The sequence below is a fragment of the Mixophyes fleayi genome, chromosome 6, assembly GCF_038048845.1.
Source record: "Mixophyes fleayi isolate aMixFle1 chromosome 6, aMixFle1.hap1, whole genome shotgun sequence".
In the NCBI taxonomy this organism is placed as follows: domain Eukaryota; kingdom Metazoa; phylum Chordata; class Amphibia; order Anura; family Limnodynastidae; genus Mixophyes; species Mixophyes fleayi.
The window spans coordinates 129,714,260-129,733,894 of NC_134407.1; the positions used below are offsets into that span (position 1 = coordinate 129,714,260).

Genomic DNA, 19,635 nt, shown 5'->3' on the forward strand with positions numbered 1-19,635 from the left:
GAATGGACCACTGAACGTAAAGGGTGGGAGTGCAATGTACAGCAGAGGATTTGGATAAATGGATTTAATGGAAATATAAAAAACATTTTTTTCTCCCTCATCCTATCTATCTGTTGGGACACTGCAATGTTGGATACATTCCAAAGCTGTCAATAGACACAGCTTAACACAACACTTTCAGCTCAAACCTAGCATCTTTGAACGCAAAATGGTAAACTTTCGTAACATGTGGAGAGAAATCTGGACGAAATTGCAAGAATGAAGGTAATTTTCCAAGTGAAATACTTGGACTCAAGTCTCCAAAGGTTCAAAAGCAGGAAGCTGAAGAGCTGAAAGAACCAAGTTAAGATCCCATGGTTCCGACAAAACATAAGGATGCTGGAGGTGTAAAACATCTTAGAAGGTCTGAACCTCTGGAATCAGGGCCAACTTCTTCTGAAAAGTATATGGACAGAGCCGAAACCTGACCCTTTACGAAGCCTATGGCCACTGTAAAGTCTGTCTTGCAGAAAGGAAAGAGGCTGTAAAAGCCTAAAGGAAGAGGTGTGAAATCCAGTGCATTGCACACAAACCACTTAAGTCTTCAACACCCTATGATAGTTTCTTGCAGAAACTGGCTTTCTTGCTTTCAAAATAGACTAATAACATTGGACAATCCCATAACTCTCAAGATCCTGGGTTCAACAGCCACAACATTAAGGCTAGATGATGAAGGTCTTGGTGTGGGAATATACCACGCAGAAGATCCTACAGAGGAAGTCACCATCCTGGACCTTTCGCAATCCTAAAAACGCTGGCATACCAGGCTCTTCACGGCCAATCTGAACATTAGTTCTGAACATTAGTATCATCGAGGACTCGAGTCAATACCAAAGCAGATCTCTTCAGTATCTTTGCCCACACTGGTTCAGTCAGAGAAAAAACGTCAGCAGCTTCATGCAACCATATCAACTGGACCACCAGGATACTGTTTTCCTAATAGATTATTCAACACATTTTAAATTTTTCCCATGTATTTTTTATGCAAGTAGGTGTGTTCCTGAAGCTTAATTTAAAATATTCACTGCAGCATGGGCAAGGGAAGGTAGAAGGACAGCCAGGCCACAAAGAACTTAACCCATTTTCCCAGGGAGATCTGGAGCTGCGGACACATAAATCGGCAGTGGACCTTTCAGTCTTTTGACTATCTAGAAAGAACAATATTCCTCTCCCTGAGGGAGCATGTGAAGGGGGAAGCCAGTGTGTGCGCGCGCATGCGCAGTACCTACGATGCATGGGCCGATATCGGCGCGTGCATGGCAACATTAAATGCGCACGCACAGTTGCATAGCATAACCCCACTGTGTGCCAACTCAAGTCGGCACGTACACAGCAGGGAGAACCGCCAGGGGTGATTAATTAATCACCCCTGGACACACAGACATCCACGTGTGTGTGTGGTGAATCACCACACACACACAATGTTGATGGGGAGGCTGGGAGTTTCTGGGTCTGGACTATAAAAGCCAGACCCGGGACTCCTCCTCAGTCTCTTTCTGCCTGCCACTGGACAATGAGCACTACACTACAGAAAACACACTACACTACAGAAAACACACTACAGGAAAGGGTCAATAGGGACACACTACACTACAGAAAAGATATATATTACACTATAGGAAAGGCAGTATACTATTCAATAGGGATACACTACAGAAAATATATATTATGTTACACTACAGCAAAGAATAGGAAAACGCTCTACTACACAAAACCTACACTACGCTACAGAAAAGGACTACTAACAGGAACGTTCCCTACATTACAGATCAAGAATTGGATCCAGGATACAAGGATTTGATAAGTATCATTGATAATATATCTATCTATATATCTATATCAAGTTATGAGGTTGTAATGTTGATTTGACTATTTATATTCATATATTGTTAGACATCTGTGATAGTTAAATCAATATTATAAATACTAATTCTTATCAAGGATACATATGTAAAGCTAGGATAGTGTAAGGAATAAGGGTGGTGAACCTATGGTTAATTTTATATTGATATACTATGTTATGTTGGACAACGTTATGATATATGTGTGAACTGTGAATACAAGCTTTTCTGTGTCAACTGTAAAATACCTTGATTTAAATACATACATATAATGTGAGTATTGGTTATTTATAACGAATATATACTGTGAAGTACTGCTGAGAGACAGTGGTTATTGGATAATTCTGTAAAGCTTAAGTTTTATTTAGTGTGGTCAAGAGACTAAGGCAACAAAGGAAAAGTGAATATAAGTGTGAGTTTTAGAACAAGTGTATCAGAGAAAAATTAAGAGGATAGCGCACACATGTGAGGCGCAACCACAGATCCTTTTACAGAGCATCCTTCAAGAATATAAGGATGTAGGGTTTTTAAAATGCCCCCACCCCACCCCCACTTCTATACTTCTTAAGTTTCAAAGGCGACCAATAAATGGGCAGCTCCATGATTTGAAACTACTGCCCCGGGATCTGGCTTCCAGCATCCTGAAGTCCAATTAGGCTTGAAGTTGTGCCAGATAATGGGAACAATTCAGGAAGGTAGTATGGGTGGGAGATTTAAAGTTATAATCTCCCAGCTAAACTTGGTTGTGGCAGGGCAGAGAGGAACCTGAGCTCCCCCATCTCTGGCTTTACATGGGCAGGTTGGTGAACTTTACAACCCATAACTGAAGTAAATGTAGAAACCAAAAGCCACGATCTAGGCTGATTCTTGTGATAATGGTATTTAAAAGAAAAGTCGATCCTCAGAGTTAGCAAACAGGGGGTGGTCAAGAAGAAGTTACCCGGGTTGCTGGCTAATAGCTAACCCCAAACATGCTGGAAATCAACAAAGTGGCAGAGTAAGCCATTACTGTCAAAGGCTAGATTAGTTTTTGAGATCATAGATAAGATTACCCCCCTCACCCTCTAACGAACACAAATTTGTTAAAAAGCTGGTCTTGAGGGCACAATGAGTGGCGGATCTCTTTTCTAAGAATGAGGCCAAATTATCTAAGAATCCAAAATGTGGTTGACCAGGATGCAGCCTACCATCTCCTCATCTAAGGAATGGTCTATTAGTCTACTACAGCGTTGTCTAAGATGTTGCCATGGAGGTTAAGTGGCAAGCGAGAAGAATACTTGCACTTGGAGCATGTGGCCCGAAAGGCCTAATGATTTCATTAACGGCTTGATCCACTCATCTGTTTTAGTTCTGAAACAGATCAACTCAGATACCTATCACCACAGCCGTATCTAGGGCTCTGCGATAGGGGCGAGCGCCCAGGGCACAACGCTAAACGGGGGCGTAGTTTATGAATATTTTAGGTTCATTTTGTTAAAATTGAGAGCAAGGGGGGCAGTATTTTTCTCTTGCTCTAGGCGCTAAAAGTTTTAAGTTACGGCTCTGCCTATCACAGACAAGATTCGATAATGAAAAGGAGCATACAGGAGTGAAGCAGGGAAGGCTATACAAGGAAAGGAGCAGTCTGATTTTTGCTTCCCATAAGCTCAACCTTCTGGAGCTGAATAATCATAGAATATCTGTGACCTCCTACTGGTGAATGAACAACAGGGTTATAGGCACGAGTCCAAGTCAGTTATATTTTTTTTTTCCCAGAGCCCCTCAACTTAGGAAAGAAACATCACCTGTATACCACAACTGTGAAGGATAAAAAACCACTTTCCCTGTAGAGATGTTATGTGCTTGGAATGGGATGTAAAATAAAACCAACATATAAATGTAAACAATTGTAAACAGAGCAGACATTACCAGATCCTTCTAAGTCCCTCCGGATATATTCCTCAGAATTGTCTTCAAATGCCTCCTCGTCGGCAGCTGCAACATAGAAAAACAAACCATTATAATACAACAAAAAAAACACAAAGCTTAATATTTTACAAGTAGGTCATGAAATATATATGCGCAGACACCTTCTACCCAATACCAGCACAAAACACAGGTCAAACCTAGCACTGCAAAGAGGGTTGCATATAATAAAAAACTGTTTAATGTACTACACTTGGTGGTAACTGAAGGAGCCATTAAAAAGAGGAAACTATTTACATACAGATATTTCTCTCATGGACAGCAACTATCCCTTTCATTTGTATACATCTATAGGCGAACCACCGCAAAACCACTGAAGGCTTACTTGAATAGCAGCTTTGGTAACTTGACATAAAGACAACACAGTTTTATAAACACAGGAGACATGCTTTTCATTTCACAATGCACATGAAGATGTGTGTACCTCTGAATTCCATATTGGGAACAATGACCTTCTCACATATACTGGTCAGTGTGTTGGGATCTTCAAACAGATTTTTGTAGTGCGGCCGTTCACACACAGATGCCAGGAATTGGATAGCATTGCTCACCAGCTATGGATAAAAACATGGAGTACCAGTCACTTTCTACAGGGTCTAGATCTTGAACCAAGGTTTTTGAAAATCGTCAACATTGCATTTTTAATTACTGTGTTGACAAAATTATCAGTATATAACAGCAAAACAATGTATATCCTCAGATTTGTCATAAAAACATACATAGACTGTGTCAGCGACCACATGGCAGGTGCTCAGACACGGTGGTAATCGTTTTCACGATTACCACAATTCCGACACCGAAGACACCTACAACTAAATATAATATAAACAGACTTAACTCAAAAGCAACGCTGCAATATTGGGATCCTGCAGGTTAAGAAGTGTTTAAACACTTAAACCGACATTTCCGCTTTAAATTAACATTTATAGAGGTCGCGATAATGTGAAAGTGTAGTGCTGGAGAGCTGTCCATTTGGAATAACTTGTGGTCAGCATGCTGGTACGAATGGAGATATGCAACATCGCTTTGAGATAAGTGTATATATTGAAATTGTTTCTTCATAAATTCGGATTTTATTTGTAGGTCTCCTCGGTGTAGGAATTTTCGACACCGTTAAAGCGTACCCAACCCCTCAAACCAGTACATGGCGGTGGGGACCTTGAATGTATGCTACGCCAGATAGAACTATCTGCAAACTAAATTCCACAAAACCAAGGAGGTTTAAATGACAAGGTCAGCTTCAAGTGGGTTTGGTAGTAGATTTTACAGAGACTTATTTATATATACATTCTTCATTAGGTCAGGTGTATAGAAAACCAATAAAAAGAAAAATGGGATTTTTATACTTCCGTAAAAACAGTTTCTCTTAATCCGTTGGGGGACACCGGGACCTTGGGGTATAGAGTAGGACAGGCGACGCTGGCAATTTAACTTTAGTTAAAACAAAAGCTCTGGCTCCACCCCTTCTATACCCCACCTCCTGCTAGAGGCCAGTCTATGTTTAACCAAGCCCGCAGAAAGGGAGATAGAGAGAAACCAAAGAAAAGAGAATAAACTTAACACAACATTCTCTTAACAATCAAACAACATGTCAAACAGAAGGAAAAACCAGAGTGTTAAGGGTGGGCGCCTGGCGTCCCCCAATGGATTAAGAGAAACGGATTTCACGTAGAGTATAAAAATCCCATTTTCTCTCACATCCTTTGGGGGACACCAGGACCTTGGTGACATCCCAAAGCTGTCTCACGGAAGGGTATGCTCAGAAGAAACGGCCCGAAGCACCTTTCTCCCAAAACTTGCATCCCTAGAGGCAAACACATTAAATCTGTAAAACTTTGTGAAAGTGTGTACAGTAGACCACGTGGCCGCTTTACACAATTGTTCACTGGAGGCACCATGGCGGGCAACCCAGGAAACACTTACAGATCTTGTAGAATGCACCCGTAGATTATCTGGGACAGACTCCCCAGCCCCACTGCAAGCCCGGCGGATAACAGCCGTAATCTACCTAGCAATGGTCATCTTAGAAGCTGGCCAGCCTCTTTTGTGAGCATCATAAAGAAAAGATCCTCAGTTTTGCATAACTTGTGAAATCTTTCAACATAAATTCGCAAGGCACGAACAACATCAAGATAACGAATAGACTCAAAGTCATCGGGAGAAGAAGAATCCAATAAAGCCGGAATAACAATGTCCTGATTCAAATGAAACTTAGATACAATTTTAGGAAGGAAAGAGGGCTTGGTTCGAAGAACTGCCCTATCCTCATGAAAAACTAGCAGAGGAGGCTTGCAAGACAAAGCAGCAAGCTCTGAAACTCTGTGTGCCGTAGAAATGGCCAAAAGAAAAACCGTTTTCAACGTTAGAAATTTTGAAATCCACTGTATTCAAAGGTTCAAACGGTGAATGCTGTAAAGACCTCAACACCAAATTCAAATCCCATTGCGGAACTGGAGGAATATATGGAGGTTGAACATGGAGAACACCTTGAATGAAAGTTTGCACATCAGGTAGAACAGCAAGTTTTCTTTGAAAGAAGATTGAAAGAGCCGACAACTGACCCTTAAGGGAACGAAGACGCAAACCTGCATCCAAGCCATTCTGCAAGAACCTGAGTAACCTGGCCAGACGAAAAGAAGATGTAGGATATCCCCTTCTTTTCGCACCATATGTCCTCTAGACTCGATGATATATTTGGTCCGAAGCCGGTTTTCGACCACGGACAGGGCCGGATTAAGGGAATGGAGGCCCCTGGGCTAAGGGGCCCTCCATTCCCCGCGAGGCCCCCAATGTGAGCCGTCCGCCGCCCCCCACCCCCCGCGAGGACCCCCCCCAAGCACTTACCTGTCAGTGCAGTCCTCCGTCCCGGCGCGCTGTAAGCTCCTTACTGAGGAGATCTCGCGAGAGTTCATGAACTCTCGCGAGATATCCTCAGTAAGCAGACTACAGCGCGCCGGGACGGAGGACTGCACTGACAGTACTCAGCAGCATCGATCGGGCCGGGGGCGCCCCCGCCCCATCAATAATGCTGCTGAGGAGTTTGAAGGGCCCCCTGGATGCCCGAGGCCCCTGGGCTATAGCCCAGTTAGACCTCGGGTTAATCCGGCCCTGACCACGGAGCATGGCCTGAACCACCCGATTCGAAAAACCCTTAGCTCTTAGGATCCTGGCTTCAACAGCCACGCCGTTAAATAACAGTAATATGCCAAGACATTCAGCGCTATCGGGTTCTCATGAAACACAAAACATAAAAAACAGAAACAAGTGCAGATACACTCCACCCTAATCACAATGTAAACTTGTTCAGTCCTTCATTTGTAAATATTGTGGAATAGTGCATATATTCATTCCTATCCTGTAGAGATGTTAATGGTGATTTTTTCACATCATAAGTGGTTTATTTCAAAAGGAATAAACACCTCCCCATCACCTTCGTGGTAACAATATAAGATGGATTCCTACCAGATTGTAGAATATTGTAGGCTTGTAAGTATTTAGAGGACTTCTCCCAACTTAGAATTCCTGTATATCACAATATTTCACTGTTCATCTCTTCTCCAACATGGATGACATCAATTTCAATTTACAAGAGAAAGATAAACAGAATCTGGCGTGATATCGTTTAAATATTTCAAAATGTATTAAAATTAACATATAAAATCACAATAGTGAGTGAATACTCCTACCAGAGATATGTTCTTTATCGCATAAAGAGAAGAGATCAGATGTTATTGGTCCCGGGCTACTTTTCTTCACTTCTATGCCATGCAGTCAATCTCTATTATCTCCTTGACAAAGACCGCAAGACGTTGAAACGCGTCGGAGCGGTATGACTGATTTATGAGAACCTTTTAATAGAGATTGACCCCATTTCACCACTAACTGTTTAAACACCTACGGATGGAGAGACCATTCCCCTGGATGCAGAGTCTGCCTTCTTAGGAAGTCTGCTTCCCAATTTTCTATTCAGGGAATGAAGATGGCAACTAGTGCCGCAACGTGAGCTTCAACCCACACAAATATCCTGTGAGTCTCCCTCATGGTCAAGGGACTCATGGTGCCGCCCTGGTTGAGATATGCCACTGCCGTGGCATTGTCTGATTGGATCTTTACTGGCTTTCCCTGCAGCAAGTGTCGCGCACTTCTTAGAGCGTGAAACACTGCGCGCAATTCCAAGACTCTTTGTGAGTCCAAAGCCCCTGAAACTGAGCCTGAAGATATACAGCTCCCCAACCCCGAAGGCTGGCGTCTGTTGTTATCAGAATCCAATTCCAAATTGAGGACTGGTGAGATTCTGCCTGTGTAGATACCAGATCAGCAGCTGACGCGTCTGCGGAGACAGGCGAAAAACCTGACTCGCCAGAGTGCGATGAGATTTGTTCCATTGCAACAGAAGTTCCAACTGAAACCGTCATGCATGGAACTGAGCAAACTGGATCGCTTCGAATGACGATACCACCTTGCCCAGAAGCCTCACTGAAAAATGAATGGAAGGTCTCCTGGCCACCAACAGAGATTTCACCATTCTCTGCAAGGCTAGAATCTTGTCCTGAGGGAAGAACACCCGTCTCAGACGGGTATTGAATAAGAGACCCAGAAACACCATGCGCTGGGATGGGATCAACTTGGATTTTTTGAAGTTGATAATACAACCGTGCAACTCCAGGGTCTGGATTACTACCCGAATATGCAACAGAAGCTTCTGTGAAGAATCTGCCTTTAAAAGCAGATCGTCCAGGTAAGGGATGATTGTAATTCCTTTGGCCCTTAGCAGAGCAGCCATAACCGCCATGATCTTGGTAAAGATACGTGGAGCTGTGGCGAGACCGAATGGGAGAGCCTGAAATTGGAAGTGCTCTGACCGAACTGCAAACCTCAACAGGGACTGATGACCCTTCCAAATAGGAACATGGAGCTATGCATCCTTGATGTCTAGAGCCACCATAAATTCTCCCTGTTCCATGCCGAGAATGACCGAGCGTAAAGACTCCATCTTGAAGCTGGGCACTCTGACCTTTAGATTGAGAATCGGTCTGAAAGATCCATCTGGTTTTGTCACAAGAAACAGATTGGAATAAAACCCCAAACCTCTTTGAGAATGAGGAACCGGAATAATCACTCCGGAGGACAGAAGGGATTGAATCGCTTCTGTTAAAACCAATCGCTTTCTCGAATATGATGGGAGCCCTGTGGTGAAGAACCGTTTGGGAGGAAGACCGAGCAGATCGATCTTGTAACCCTGGTTCACCACTCCCCGGACCCAGACATCGGTAGTGGACTGACACCACCGATCCCTGAACCGCAGAAGACGGGCTCCCACCACTGACGGCAGTGGAGGAGCAAAAACCCTGTCATGCAGACTGTTTGTCTGCAGAATTTGCAGCTGGACGTCACGCAGACAAGGCCTGACATCCTCGCTGCAAACCACCTCTAGGAGTGGATGGCTGACCTCTAGAGGATTGTCCTGAGGAATATTGTCCTCGAGATCTTCCTGCGGAACGAAAGGCCCGAAATCTGGACATCTTGTGCTTGGGAACACTGACCGGGTGGAAAGTGCTCTTACCTCCTGTTGCCTGACTAATAAAGGAATCAAGCTGAGGTCCAAACAGAACACCCCCAGAAATAGGAATGGACTCCAGAGCCTTTTTGGACTACACATCAGCCTTCCAGGACCTTAGCCAAAGAGTCCGACGCGCTGCAACTGTCAAGGCAGAAATGCACGCTCCAATCATCCCCGCTTCCATAGCAGCTTCTCCTAAATAATCTGTCGCTCTCTGAATCTGCTCCACTAAAGGAAGCAGTTCAGAGGACGGCCTGCCTGCCAACAAACCTTCAGACAATTGTTCCGACCAGCGATCAACAGCTTTGTTAACCCACGCTGATGCCAGAGCAGGCCTCAAAGAAGCACCCGCTGCCACAAAAATGGACTTAAGAACTGTCTCGACCTTCCGGTCTGCACCATCCTTAAGAGTGGCCTGGTTAGGAAGACGAATAGTAGTGAGCTTTGCCAATCTTGCCACAGCTGCATCCAACTGAGGAAGCGTCTCCCACTTAGCGAGAACTTCACGGGGAAATGGATAACACGACTGCAGTCGCTTAGTCACCTGAAACTTACTGTCTGGGGAAGTCCCAGTTTTCAAAAGCAAATCTTCCAAATGGGAAGAGGCCGGAAAAACAATAGCCCTCTTCTTGCGTTTTTCAAAAAGAGAGGATCCAGAAGCCTCAGGGACTTGTTTCTCAGGAATATCAAGTACCTGACGCACAGCCTGAATTAATTCCTCAACACTCTGACGATCAGGTTGAACCTCCTCCACCAGAGAAGCAGCATCTATGTCAGAGCCCAGCGGTAACTCATCCTCTTCATGGGAACCACAATCAGAATCATGTCCCAGAAGAGGTGCCACCACCTTCTTCCGCTTACCTGAGGAAGACTGTCTGGCCGATTGCATCATCCTCTCCAAGGAGGAAGAGACTGGCACAACAACCTGTACCGAGGATGCAAGACCCTGTACCCAGGCTGGTTCTACAGACTGCACTGGAGCAGAAACAGGCAAAACCTGAACTAAGTAAGCTGAATCAGAAAATTGAGCAGCTTGAGACTGTACCCGAGCAAGCAGTTCCATCGTATTTAATAGAGACCGAGCCGAGGCAGGCTCCTCCGTGTTTGAACAGACAGCAACTATTTCACCAGGAGTAGTCTCTGTGGGCCAACAGGAAACGCACAGAGCCTGTGCGCTTGGCTGCCCAGACGGTAACTTAACATGACATACAGCACAGGAGAAACTTAGCATAGTAGCACCAGCCCTGCCACACGTAGATTTTTCCCTCTCAGACATATTCACAGATGGGACAAAACGGTACAGTGAAATACACACAATACAGATAACAAGCAGCACACAAACTACAAGAGAAAGTGAGCCTGCAATACAGCCAAAAGCTCCCTAATGTATAAAAAAAAAAAAATACAAACGCTATAAAAACCACCCCCAACCCTTTACCTTACAGTATACAGGATAGAAAAGGGGAGAAGCTGGAGCTTTTAAAATGGCTGCCTATTCTGGTGTCTGCACACTAGGAGTGAAAGACTACCACGGGGGAAGTGCACAAAAGGAATCCACTCCCCCCAGGGCCCAGCTCTGGACTGGCTATCGTCTAAGTAATGACAATCACCTCAACCAATCCAGAGCCTAGCAGACCCTTGCCTGACCCTGTCCCCTGAGCTAAAAAGAGAACCTTATCTTTACCCAATTAAAAAGACTGCTTTTAGTAAAAAAAAAAACAGCCAGCTCAGGGAACACACTGCGATTTCTACCCTCTTTCACTTACCTGTTGCCAACCCTCCAGACGCAGTGTGTGCAGACAGCATGCTCTCTGTACATTGAGGATGGACACAGCCACCGCCGACTGTGACTGGCTCCATGGAGGGTCAAATATTCGGCAGAGGGAACAGGCAGACAAGGAGGACCTACACGGCACCTCTTAAAAACTGACAGGTATTTTTATACTTCAGTTAAATATTCTACTCTTAATCCACTGGGGGAAACTGTGCATCCATCCTTTATTCTCTGGGTAACTTTTGTGAAAAGTTTAAAATCCCTTTTCTATTTGTAGATCATATGAGGACACTAACCTTGGGGACTTCACAGACAAGCAGACTCTGAAGTTCTGGTGCACAGCCAGGGCAGGTCTCAAGCTGGCAAATGCTACGAAATAGTTTGTACTGTCCTAAAGAGGAACCGCCGCCTCCGGAAAGGGAGTTGTGGTAGATTTGGATAGGCAGACTCAAGAAATGTCAGCTTTAGATGGAATTTCCCTCTTCATGGTATCCTCAATTGGAATGGGAAATACAAGCGGAATCTGGAATTACTTATTTAATGTTATTTCCATGACATTTTGAACAAACGAGTAAAAAAAATAATTGTGCGCTTTTTTTCTTAAAAAGGGAAACATCACAAAGAATCTTCTGAACAGCTACGATCAAGCCGTCCACCCAATGTCTACTAAACAGCTCTGTGAGAAAAATAGTCACAAGAAGCAAAATCCACCAGCAGCTTCCATTCAGAGAATTCCAGAATCAGACACCTCTCTAAAGTGAGCATGAGGAGGGTTGGGACGTTTATGAGGCTTTTGAAGTTACGAGGAAAAATATTTTTTTTCTAGAGAGGAAGAGACTCTCGCCAGGCCTAACATCTATAGGATGTAACCCATAGTCTCACTAGATCTCCCAGACACAGGATTTGTTGGAATCTGAAAGTGGTTATCCTGAAGGGATAAATCAAGGTCAGGAGCCCTGGTGCTAGGTAACATGGAAGGATTCTCACTTACCTGTTTCTGATGCACAGAGACACCAATGCTCAACAATAGAGTGTGGCAGTAACCTAGCCACCCAGGTTCCATCTACTTAGTGCTACTACCAAATGGACGTGGGTCACAGTCAGATGATTTGCAATCCGCCTATCAGGCATCTGGTTTCTGTTGTCAATTAGGCAGTTTAGCCTCGCAGAAGTAAAATAAATTACAGACTTTCCCCCGGCAGACTTGGCCCTGGAACCACTCCCTTTATCCGACATCTTAGCAGAGTAATATAAAATGCATGCTTTAGAAGACAAACAACCACATACTCCAGAGGATAAAATCAGAGAACTCAGCCTATGGATGATTTTACCCACAAGAGAACTCAAACCCGAGAGTCTTCCCTTGCTGCGACTGCTGCACACTGCCCGTGCAGAGTCTGCAAAATTCTGGCAGCCTTTCCACAATGACAATAACAATATGTCAATAATAATGACATATCACAATAAGGTCCCCCCAGGAGAGGCATTGCACTCCAACCCAGGTCAGGTTCAGCTTGGACTGGTTTTACTCAGCTCCCCAGTGCCATGCTGCCACAAGCGGCAAAGCTCCCTTAGAAGGGGTTACCAGCAGACCTGTCCCAGCTCCAGAACTGCGTTCAGTCCGTTCTCATCAAAACAAATTTCTGCTCATTGTGTTGAACAGGACAGAGGCCGCCGTGTCCACATAATCTAATACCAACCAATGAATACATTAAAGTAAAAATAAGAAAATTTAGCTGCTATAGAAAGCCCAGAGATAAGCGCCCAAACACCAGGGTTTTCAGAAAATAACAGGAGAATGGATCGGTGGGGAGCAGCATTTTCCTTGATTAAGCTAACTCCCAAGAACCAGAACATGGACTTCCAAAGGTTTCTAAAGCACTCTTTTCAAAGAATAGTGTGACAGGATGGACTGCCTATGGCACCCTGTCTGTTGTTGCTGGGAACCGGCTGGGCTTACTTCGTCACCATTCCCTTTCGTTACCCCAAACGCACCCAATCACCGCAGTAGGTGGGCTCATATATGCTGCCACCACTGGACTCTTTTACCGGCATCCAGAACCGGGTTCCTTCTGAGAAACGGACGCTGCAAATATACCCAGTTACTGGTGTACCTGGGCTGGTACTCCTGACCTCTTCCTATGGATCAGGGTTGCTGTGGATGGATCCCTCCGGCTTATCACACTTGCCAGAGCTGCTGGGTAGCAGGCAGAGCGGTGATACTGGATGCTGGGTCCAAACCTCAAACAGCCGGGAACGGATTAGATTTTGGGTCTAATCTGTAGGTCACAGGATTTTCAGCATGGAAGACATTTTTCAAGCAGGTTTTGAAAGCAAGTGATGTTTATTTGCAGTCACACTGATCAGGTCAGATGGAACCAGAATAACCATTTTCAATACAGGACAGTGCTTTTTATACATATTTGAACACAGCCTAACAGGGTAAGCCAGCCCCCTTGAAATCTGAGCTATTTTTAGAAACAGGATGTAATTTGTTTACCCAAACATGGATTTACATGCAATACAAAGCTTATCTGTGATATCCTAAAACATGCTGTTATTTCCCGTATCTTATGTTGGACGCAGGAAATCTAGCAGCAGTCTAATTAAACCTTCCTGTGTCTTCAGGTGCTAGACATGGGCCCTTTCTTCAGGCAGTCGCAGAATACACATTCCCAAAGAAAGGTACAGAACCCCAAACAAATCATTTCCCCACATCACAATACAATAAGCCTTTGTGGAGGAAGTATTGTGTACCAGATATATACCTCATAAATCATGCATTTCCTCAAGCAAAGATAAAACAAATTTCTTCTCCTGGTCTCAGAAATAAAGATCTCATTTACCCACAATATCAAATATAAGTACATTTGTAATTATATAAATAAGCGCCCGGCGTCATTTCCTTTCAATAAATTTATACCACAAGTTATAAGTGATCACTCATCTGCCCACCTTGTCCATGCGGGCAACCAGCGTATCATGTCCCAGCTGTGTTCTGGGATGTTACTGCAAGTAACTAGCTTTGGAGTCAACGTCTCCTCCAGGTCACTGTCACAGTCAGCTTCCTCATCTGCTGACCCGTACTGCGCATCACAGGCTCTGAGCGTCTTTTTCATTTCACTCCTTGTCACTGTGTAAGGAATTTGTAACTCCTTTGCTTGGCACAGTATGTTGAGGTCCGCCTTGGACATTCTGCTGTACCTGGACATCCTGTGCGTTCTCCTGGCTGCAGTTATAACTCTCCTGAATAACGCTGCTCTCCTGACTGGTACACGAAATGCCACCTGGGGCTATCCCGCCACTTGCCACCAGAAATCTGACAGGATGGACCGCCTATGCCACCCTATCTGTTGTTGCTGGGAACCGCCTGGGCTTACTTTGCCACCATTCCCTTTCGTTATCCCAAACGCGCCCTCTCATTGCAGTAGAAGGGACTTACAAATGCTGCCACCACTGGACTCCTTTACTGGCATCCAGAACCAGGTTCCTTCTGAGTAACTGACGCTGCGAGTGTACCCTGTTACTGGTGTACCTGGGCTGGTACTCCTGACCTCTTCCTATGGGTCAGGGTTGCTGTGGATGGATCCCCTCGGCTATAGCAGTGGTACTGGATGCTGGGTCCAATCCTCAGAAACAGCCGGGAACGGATACGATTTTAGGTCTAATCTGTAGGTCACAGGATATTCAGCATGGAAGACATTTTCAAGCAGGTCTTTGAAGCAAATTATGTTTATTTGCAGTCACACAGATTGAAGATATCAGTAATCAGGTCAGATGGAACCAGAAAAACAATTTTCCATACAAGACAGAGCTTTTTATACAGATTTGAACACAGCCTCTAAGGGTAAGCCAGCCCACTGAGGTCTGAGCTATTTTTAGAATCAGGATCCAATTGGTTTACCCAAACATTGATTTACATGCAATGCAAAGCTAACAATATTTACAGTTCTCTATGATATCCTAAAACTTGCTGTGATTTCCTGCATCTTATGATGGACACAGGAAATCTAACAGCAGTCTAATTAAACCTTACTGTGCCCTCAGGTGCTAGACCCTCACATGAAAATTAACATGATATTATCATGTGTCCTTTCTTCAGACAGTCGCAGAATACACATTCCAAGGAAAGGTACAGAACCCCAAACAAGTAATTTCCCACATCACGATACACAAAAGACTTTCTCCACAAAGGCTTATCGTATCAGATATATATCTCGGAAACATACCCAGTCACAAATAGTAATGGTATTGCTGATATCTGGCTGGTAGGCATCTATTGCATGTCACGAGGTGATGCCAAAAATGCTCATAAGCTAATGTACTAGCCACCAAAATGAGAGAGCGATTTGATTTAATTCTTACTAGTCTTTTATACACCTGATCTAAGGAAGGAACGGTTTCTTTTTTTTTTTATTTCTTTAATATGGCAGCACACTACAACATATGATTAAGAGAACCCAACTGTGCGGCGTGTTGAAGTAGAATAGGAGTGATCAATGTGCACAATACCAATATCCACAGGTGCTGCAGCAGTTACTGAACTCTGTGTGGATTTGTAGCTAAGTGGACTCTGTTTTACAAATTGAACAAAAATATTTTACACTTTATTGGTTTATATTTTCTCACTGTAGACAGTGAAGTATGTGTTAACATATTTTGTGTACCATGAAAGAGTTAAACCTCAGTGTTTTTTATGCTGTAAATCTAACTTACAGAAAGAGGGTATGAACAGAAATCTTACTCAAAGAACACCAGCTCTTACCAAATCATATTTAACTTCTTGACCAGTGGTAACCAGAAGGTTCCAAATAGCGGTGACAAAACGTGGTAAGTATGGCTGGAACTCTTCATCATATTTCTGAGCGTACAGAGCAGCATTGTCGCAGATTTGTGATTTCAACAACTCCAACAATCCAGCCTCCTCCTCGTCCTGTGATATGGGAAAAATAATGTTTATCTAAAACACTGTAAAAGTACCTTAGTGCAACAACATTCAGAATACATATTTATCAAAACGAACTTATTTCAGGCAAATCCTGCTTTCTCTGTATATATATATATATATATATATATATATGTAAAGGAGGACAAGGCGCACAATAGTGTAATATTGTAATGGAAATATCAGAAGTGCATATTAGAACCAAGCAGGTCCAAAGCACAGCTAATCCTTCTCACCAATATAAGAAGTGAACCAGAGATCTAAGTGCAGTGATTAATGCACAATTCACACCAGTCACTCTTGTGTGTATATGTGCGTACCAGAAGTAAGGTCTTTTAAGCTTATCTGTATAGATGTCCAACGGAATGCTGAATCAGGTCACACACTCTCCACAACACGACGCACAGAATTTTCGTAATTAATAACAGGAATGGAAACGTTGGAAAAGATGACACACTTTGACACGCTTTTAAGCTTATCAGCTTCTCAACCTCACTCGGATATATATATATATATATATATATATATATATATATATATATATATATATATATATATATATATATATATATATATATATATATACATATACATATATACATATACACACACACACACACACACACACGTTAACCCGTGCATGATACTCATGCATTTTTTTGTCAAATAATGTCAATATACCAAATTTCAGGTCATTCGGATGAGCCCTTTCTGAGAAAATAGTTTTTTCCACAGACACACACACACTAACACACGCCGCTACACATGCAGGGGCGGATCTAGAAAATGTTTGTTCCCCGGGGGGATGTTAGGGCGGGGCGATTTAGGCCCCGCCCCCTTTCCAACTTTTGAGGCTGTTTAAAACACGATCAGAGCAGCCGGGCAGCACACTGTCCCTGCCTGTCACTGTCGAGCGGACCTGCACATACTGTGCAGCCGTCGACAGCAAACCCCTGGGGCGGGGGCGATTGCCCCGATCGCACCCCCCTGGATCCGCCACTGTACACATGTGTGTTCATGAGGTAAAATTACCTCACGAAAATGAGTTTGACCACTCAACTCGTCAATGTCAGTATACCAAATTTCAGCCCTTTTTGAGGTTTTTTTTCCACACACACTGAGAATTTAGTAGGTCAGTTAACCCGTGCATGATACTCATGCATTCTAGACAAATCAAGCTACTTAAGGTGTTAAAAACTCCCCACTGTCACCCCCGGCAACCACCAACCACTCACAACTGTCACTTCTCCTTCAAGAAATATATGTCAGTGTATAACTCTGCCCAGCAGGTGGCGCTGCAGCTTGGTTTCTTTTTCCCCACACACAGACAGACTAACACATGCCACTAGACATTTTTATAATATTATATATATATATATATATATATATATATATATATATATATATATATATATATACACACACATATATATATATATATATACACATACATATACACACACACTAAATTCGTTTGCAGTTGACAGTGACTAAGCTGGATGAGATCTGGTAGGTTGGCACTCAAACCAAGCAGCTAGATTTATTCTGCCATTACAAAAGCCTATTCATTCTGTCGGAAGAGCACACACAGACCAAAAGAGGTGACCTGCAGTCATCTTCTGACCAAATTTACACACGACAGACAATGACCCGACCGAGCATGGGTTGATCTGGGCAACTGTGCGCAACATGTGTGGCCTACATATTTCTCAAAGAGCCAGATGAATTATATTCAAACTATTAGCTACAGATTACCCAAATACTCACGTCAGTTTGTAAAAGCTTGTTGTCCAGAGTTAGGAGGCTGTGGAAATTGGTCATCCAAGTTTCCATGTTATCTTCAAAAAATTCAGGGAGATCCTACAAGGCAGGAGAATGACAACACCAACATGTACATGAGCTATTCTCTTTATGAAGATAGCATGGGGACAATACAATTAGTTTATAAATATTAAACAGTATTAGAATGATTGAAGAAGTATGAAACCTATCGCAAAAGTCTCTGCATGAACACTTGTTAGTCCCTTCAACGCATATAAACTTTTCAGACTTTTGTGAAAATGGAGAATATTGTTAATATTCACATTTGTACTTATTGCGTAACGTTTGTAATTTATAAAGTTAATGCAGTCCATACTCAAAACAAAGACAATTGGATAACCACTGTAGGAAAGAGTGGGGTTCGGGAAAATCTGCTCTACAATAGGTATACCTTGAGGGACAACTAATGTTGGGATACAGCATTTACTTTAGGTCTCATATGCTCTCAGAAACCACTAATGGTCAGTAACGGCCAGTAAACAGATAAATACAAAATTGTAGAGTACAGGAATGGTTGTATGATTGCCAACAGTAAAGTAACAGTTCCAGCAATGCAGAATAAACGGATATGTGTAGTGCACTCTCTCTATAGTGGGGTCTAGGTACTCTGGCATATCTGGGCTACAGCAAAGCTAGACTACTGGAGCTTGGTTATGCAAAATACAAGGTGGTTGGATTTCTACTAACCAATTAAATAATGTCCCAAGCCATGTGCATGACACATGCTAACTAAAGGGGTTTAGCCACACCCTTGGAGACATGGATCGGGTACATGATCGATCTCCTCAGTTTTCCTCTCAGACAGTTCTTTTCGTCGGGGCTTCCCGCATGTCCACAAAAAAGTCTGGCTCTGTGAGAGGCCACCAGGACCCTGATTTCTTCAAGAGTAGAGGAGCCACAAAAGGGTTTGGGGTTTTATTCCAACCTTTAAACACCCAGTTCAGAGAGCCCAAAATCAAGATGAAGTCTTTGCGGTCCATGATTAACAGCATGGAACAGGGGGGAGATCATGATAGCTCTAGATATCAAGGATGCCTATCTGCATGTTCCCATATGGGAGGGTCATAAGTCTCTCCTCGGGATTGCAGTTCAGTCACGTCACATCTAATTCCAGGCACTTCCTTTTGGTCTAGCCATGACCCCATGGGTCTTTACCAAGATCATGGCAGTCATGGCTGTACTGTTGCAAACCAAGGGAATTACGATTATCCCTTACCTGGACGTTCTTCTGAAGCCAGAGTCCCCGGCGGTACACCTGTTCCATATCCAGTTAGTGACCCAGACTCGAGTACCAGGGTTGGATTCTCATCTTTAAAAAGTCCACATTGACCCCAACCCAGCGAGTGATCTTTCTGGAACTTTTATTAAACACCAAACATTGGGTGTTCTTGTCTGCAGACAAGAATCTGGCCTTGCAGAAGATAAGATATTTGTTGGCTGTCAAACACACTTCTGTGCATTTTTGCATAAGGTTTCTGGGCAAAATGGTATAAACTTTCGAGGTGGTCTAGTTTCATGCACGAAAGTTCCAGTTGGAACTCCTGTCGAAATGGAACAAATCCCATCTGAACCTGTCCAGTCAGGTTTGCAGACAGACAATCTCTGCAGTGGTCATCCATTCTTATTTGGGGATTGGATCTTGCTCGCAACAGATGTCAGCCTTCGTGGTTGGGGTGCGGTCTTGTCTTCA

At 43.5% G+C, this 19,635-nt stretch overlaps 1 protein-coding gene across 3 annotated transcripts in view; it reads right to left on the reverse strand.

The window, feature by feature from the left end:
• CSE1L (chromosome segregation 1 like) overlaps window positions 1-19,635 on the reverse strand; it is a 116,251-nt gene that overhangs the window by 43,939 nt on the left and 52,677 nt on the right. For all 3 annotated transcript variants that reach the window (XM_075176422.1, XM_075176423.1, XM_075176424.1), the window contains 4 exons: window positions 17,892-17,984; window positions 15,945-16,112; window positions 4,270-4,399; window positions 3,789-3,854 (listed from right to left, as the gene is read on the reverse strand). In XM_075176422.1, the coding sequence (XP_075032523.1) occupies window positions 3,789-3,854; window positions 4,270-4,399; window positions 15,945-16,112; window positions 17,892-17,984 (457 nt within the window). The remainder of the gene's footprint in view (window positions 1-3,788; window positions 3,855-4,269; window positions 4,400-15,944; window positions 16,113-17,891; window positions 17,985-19,635) is intronic.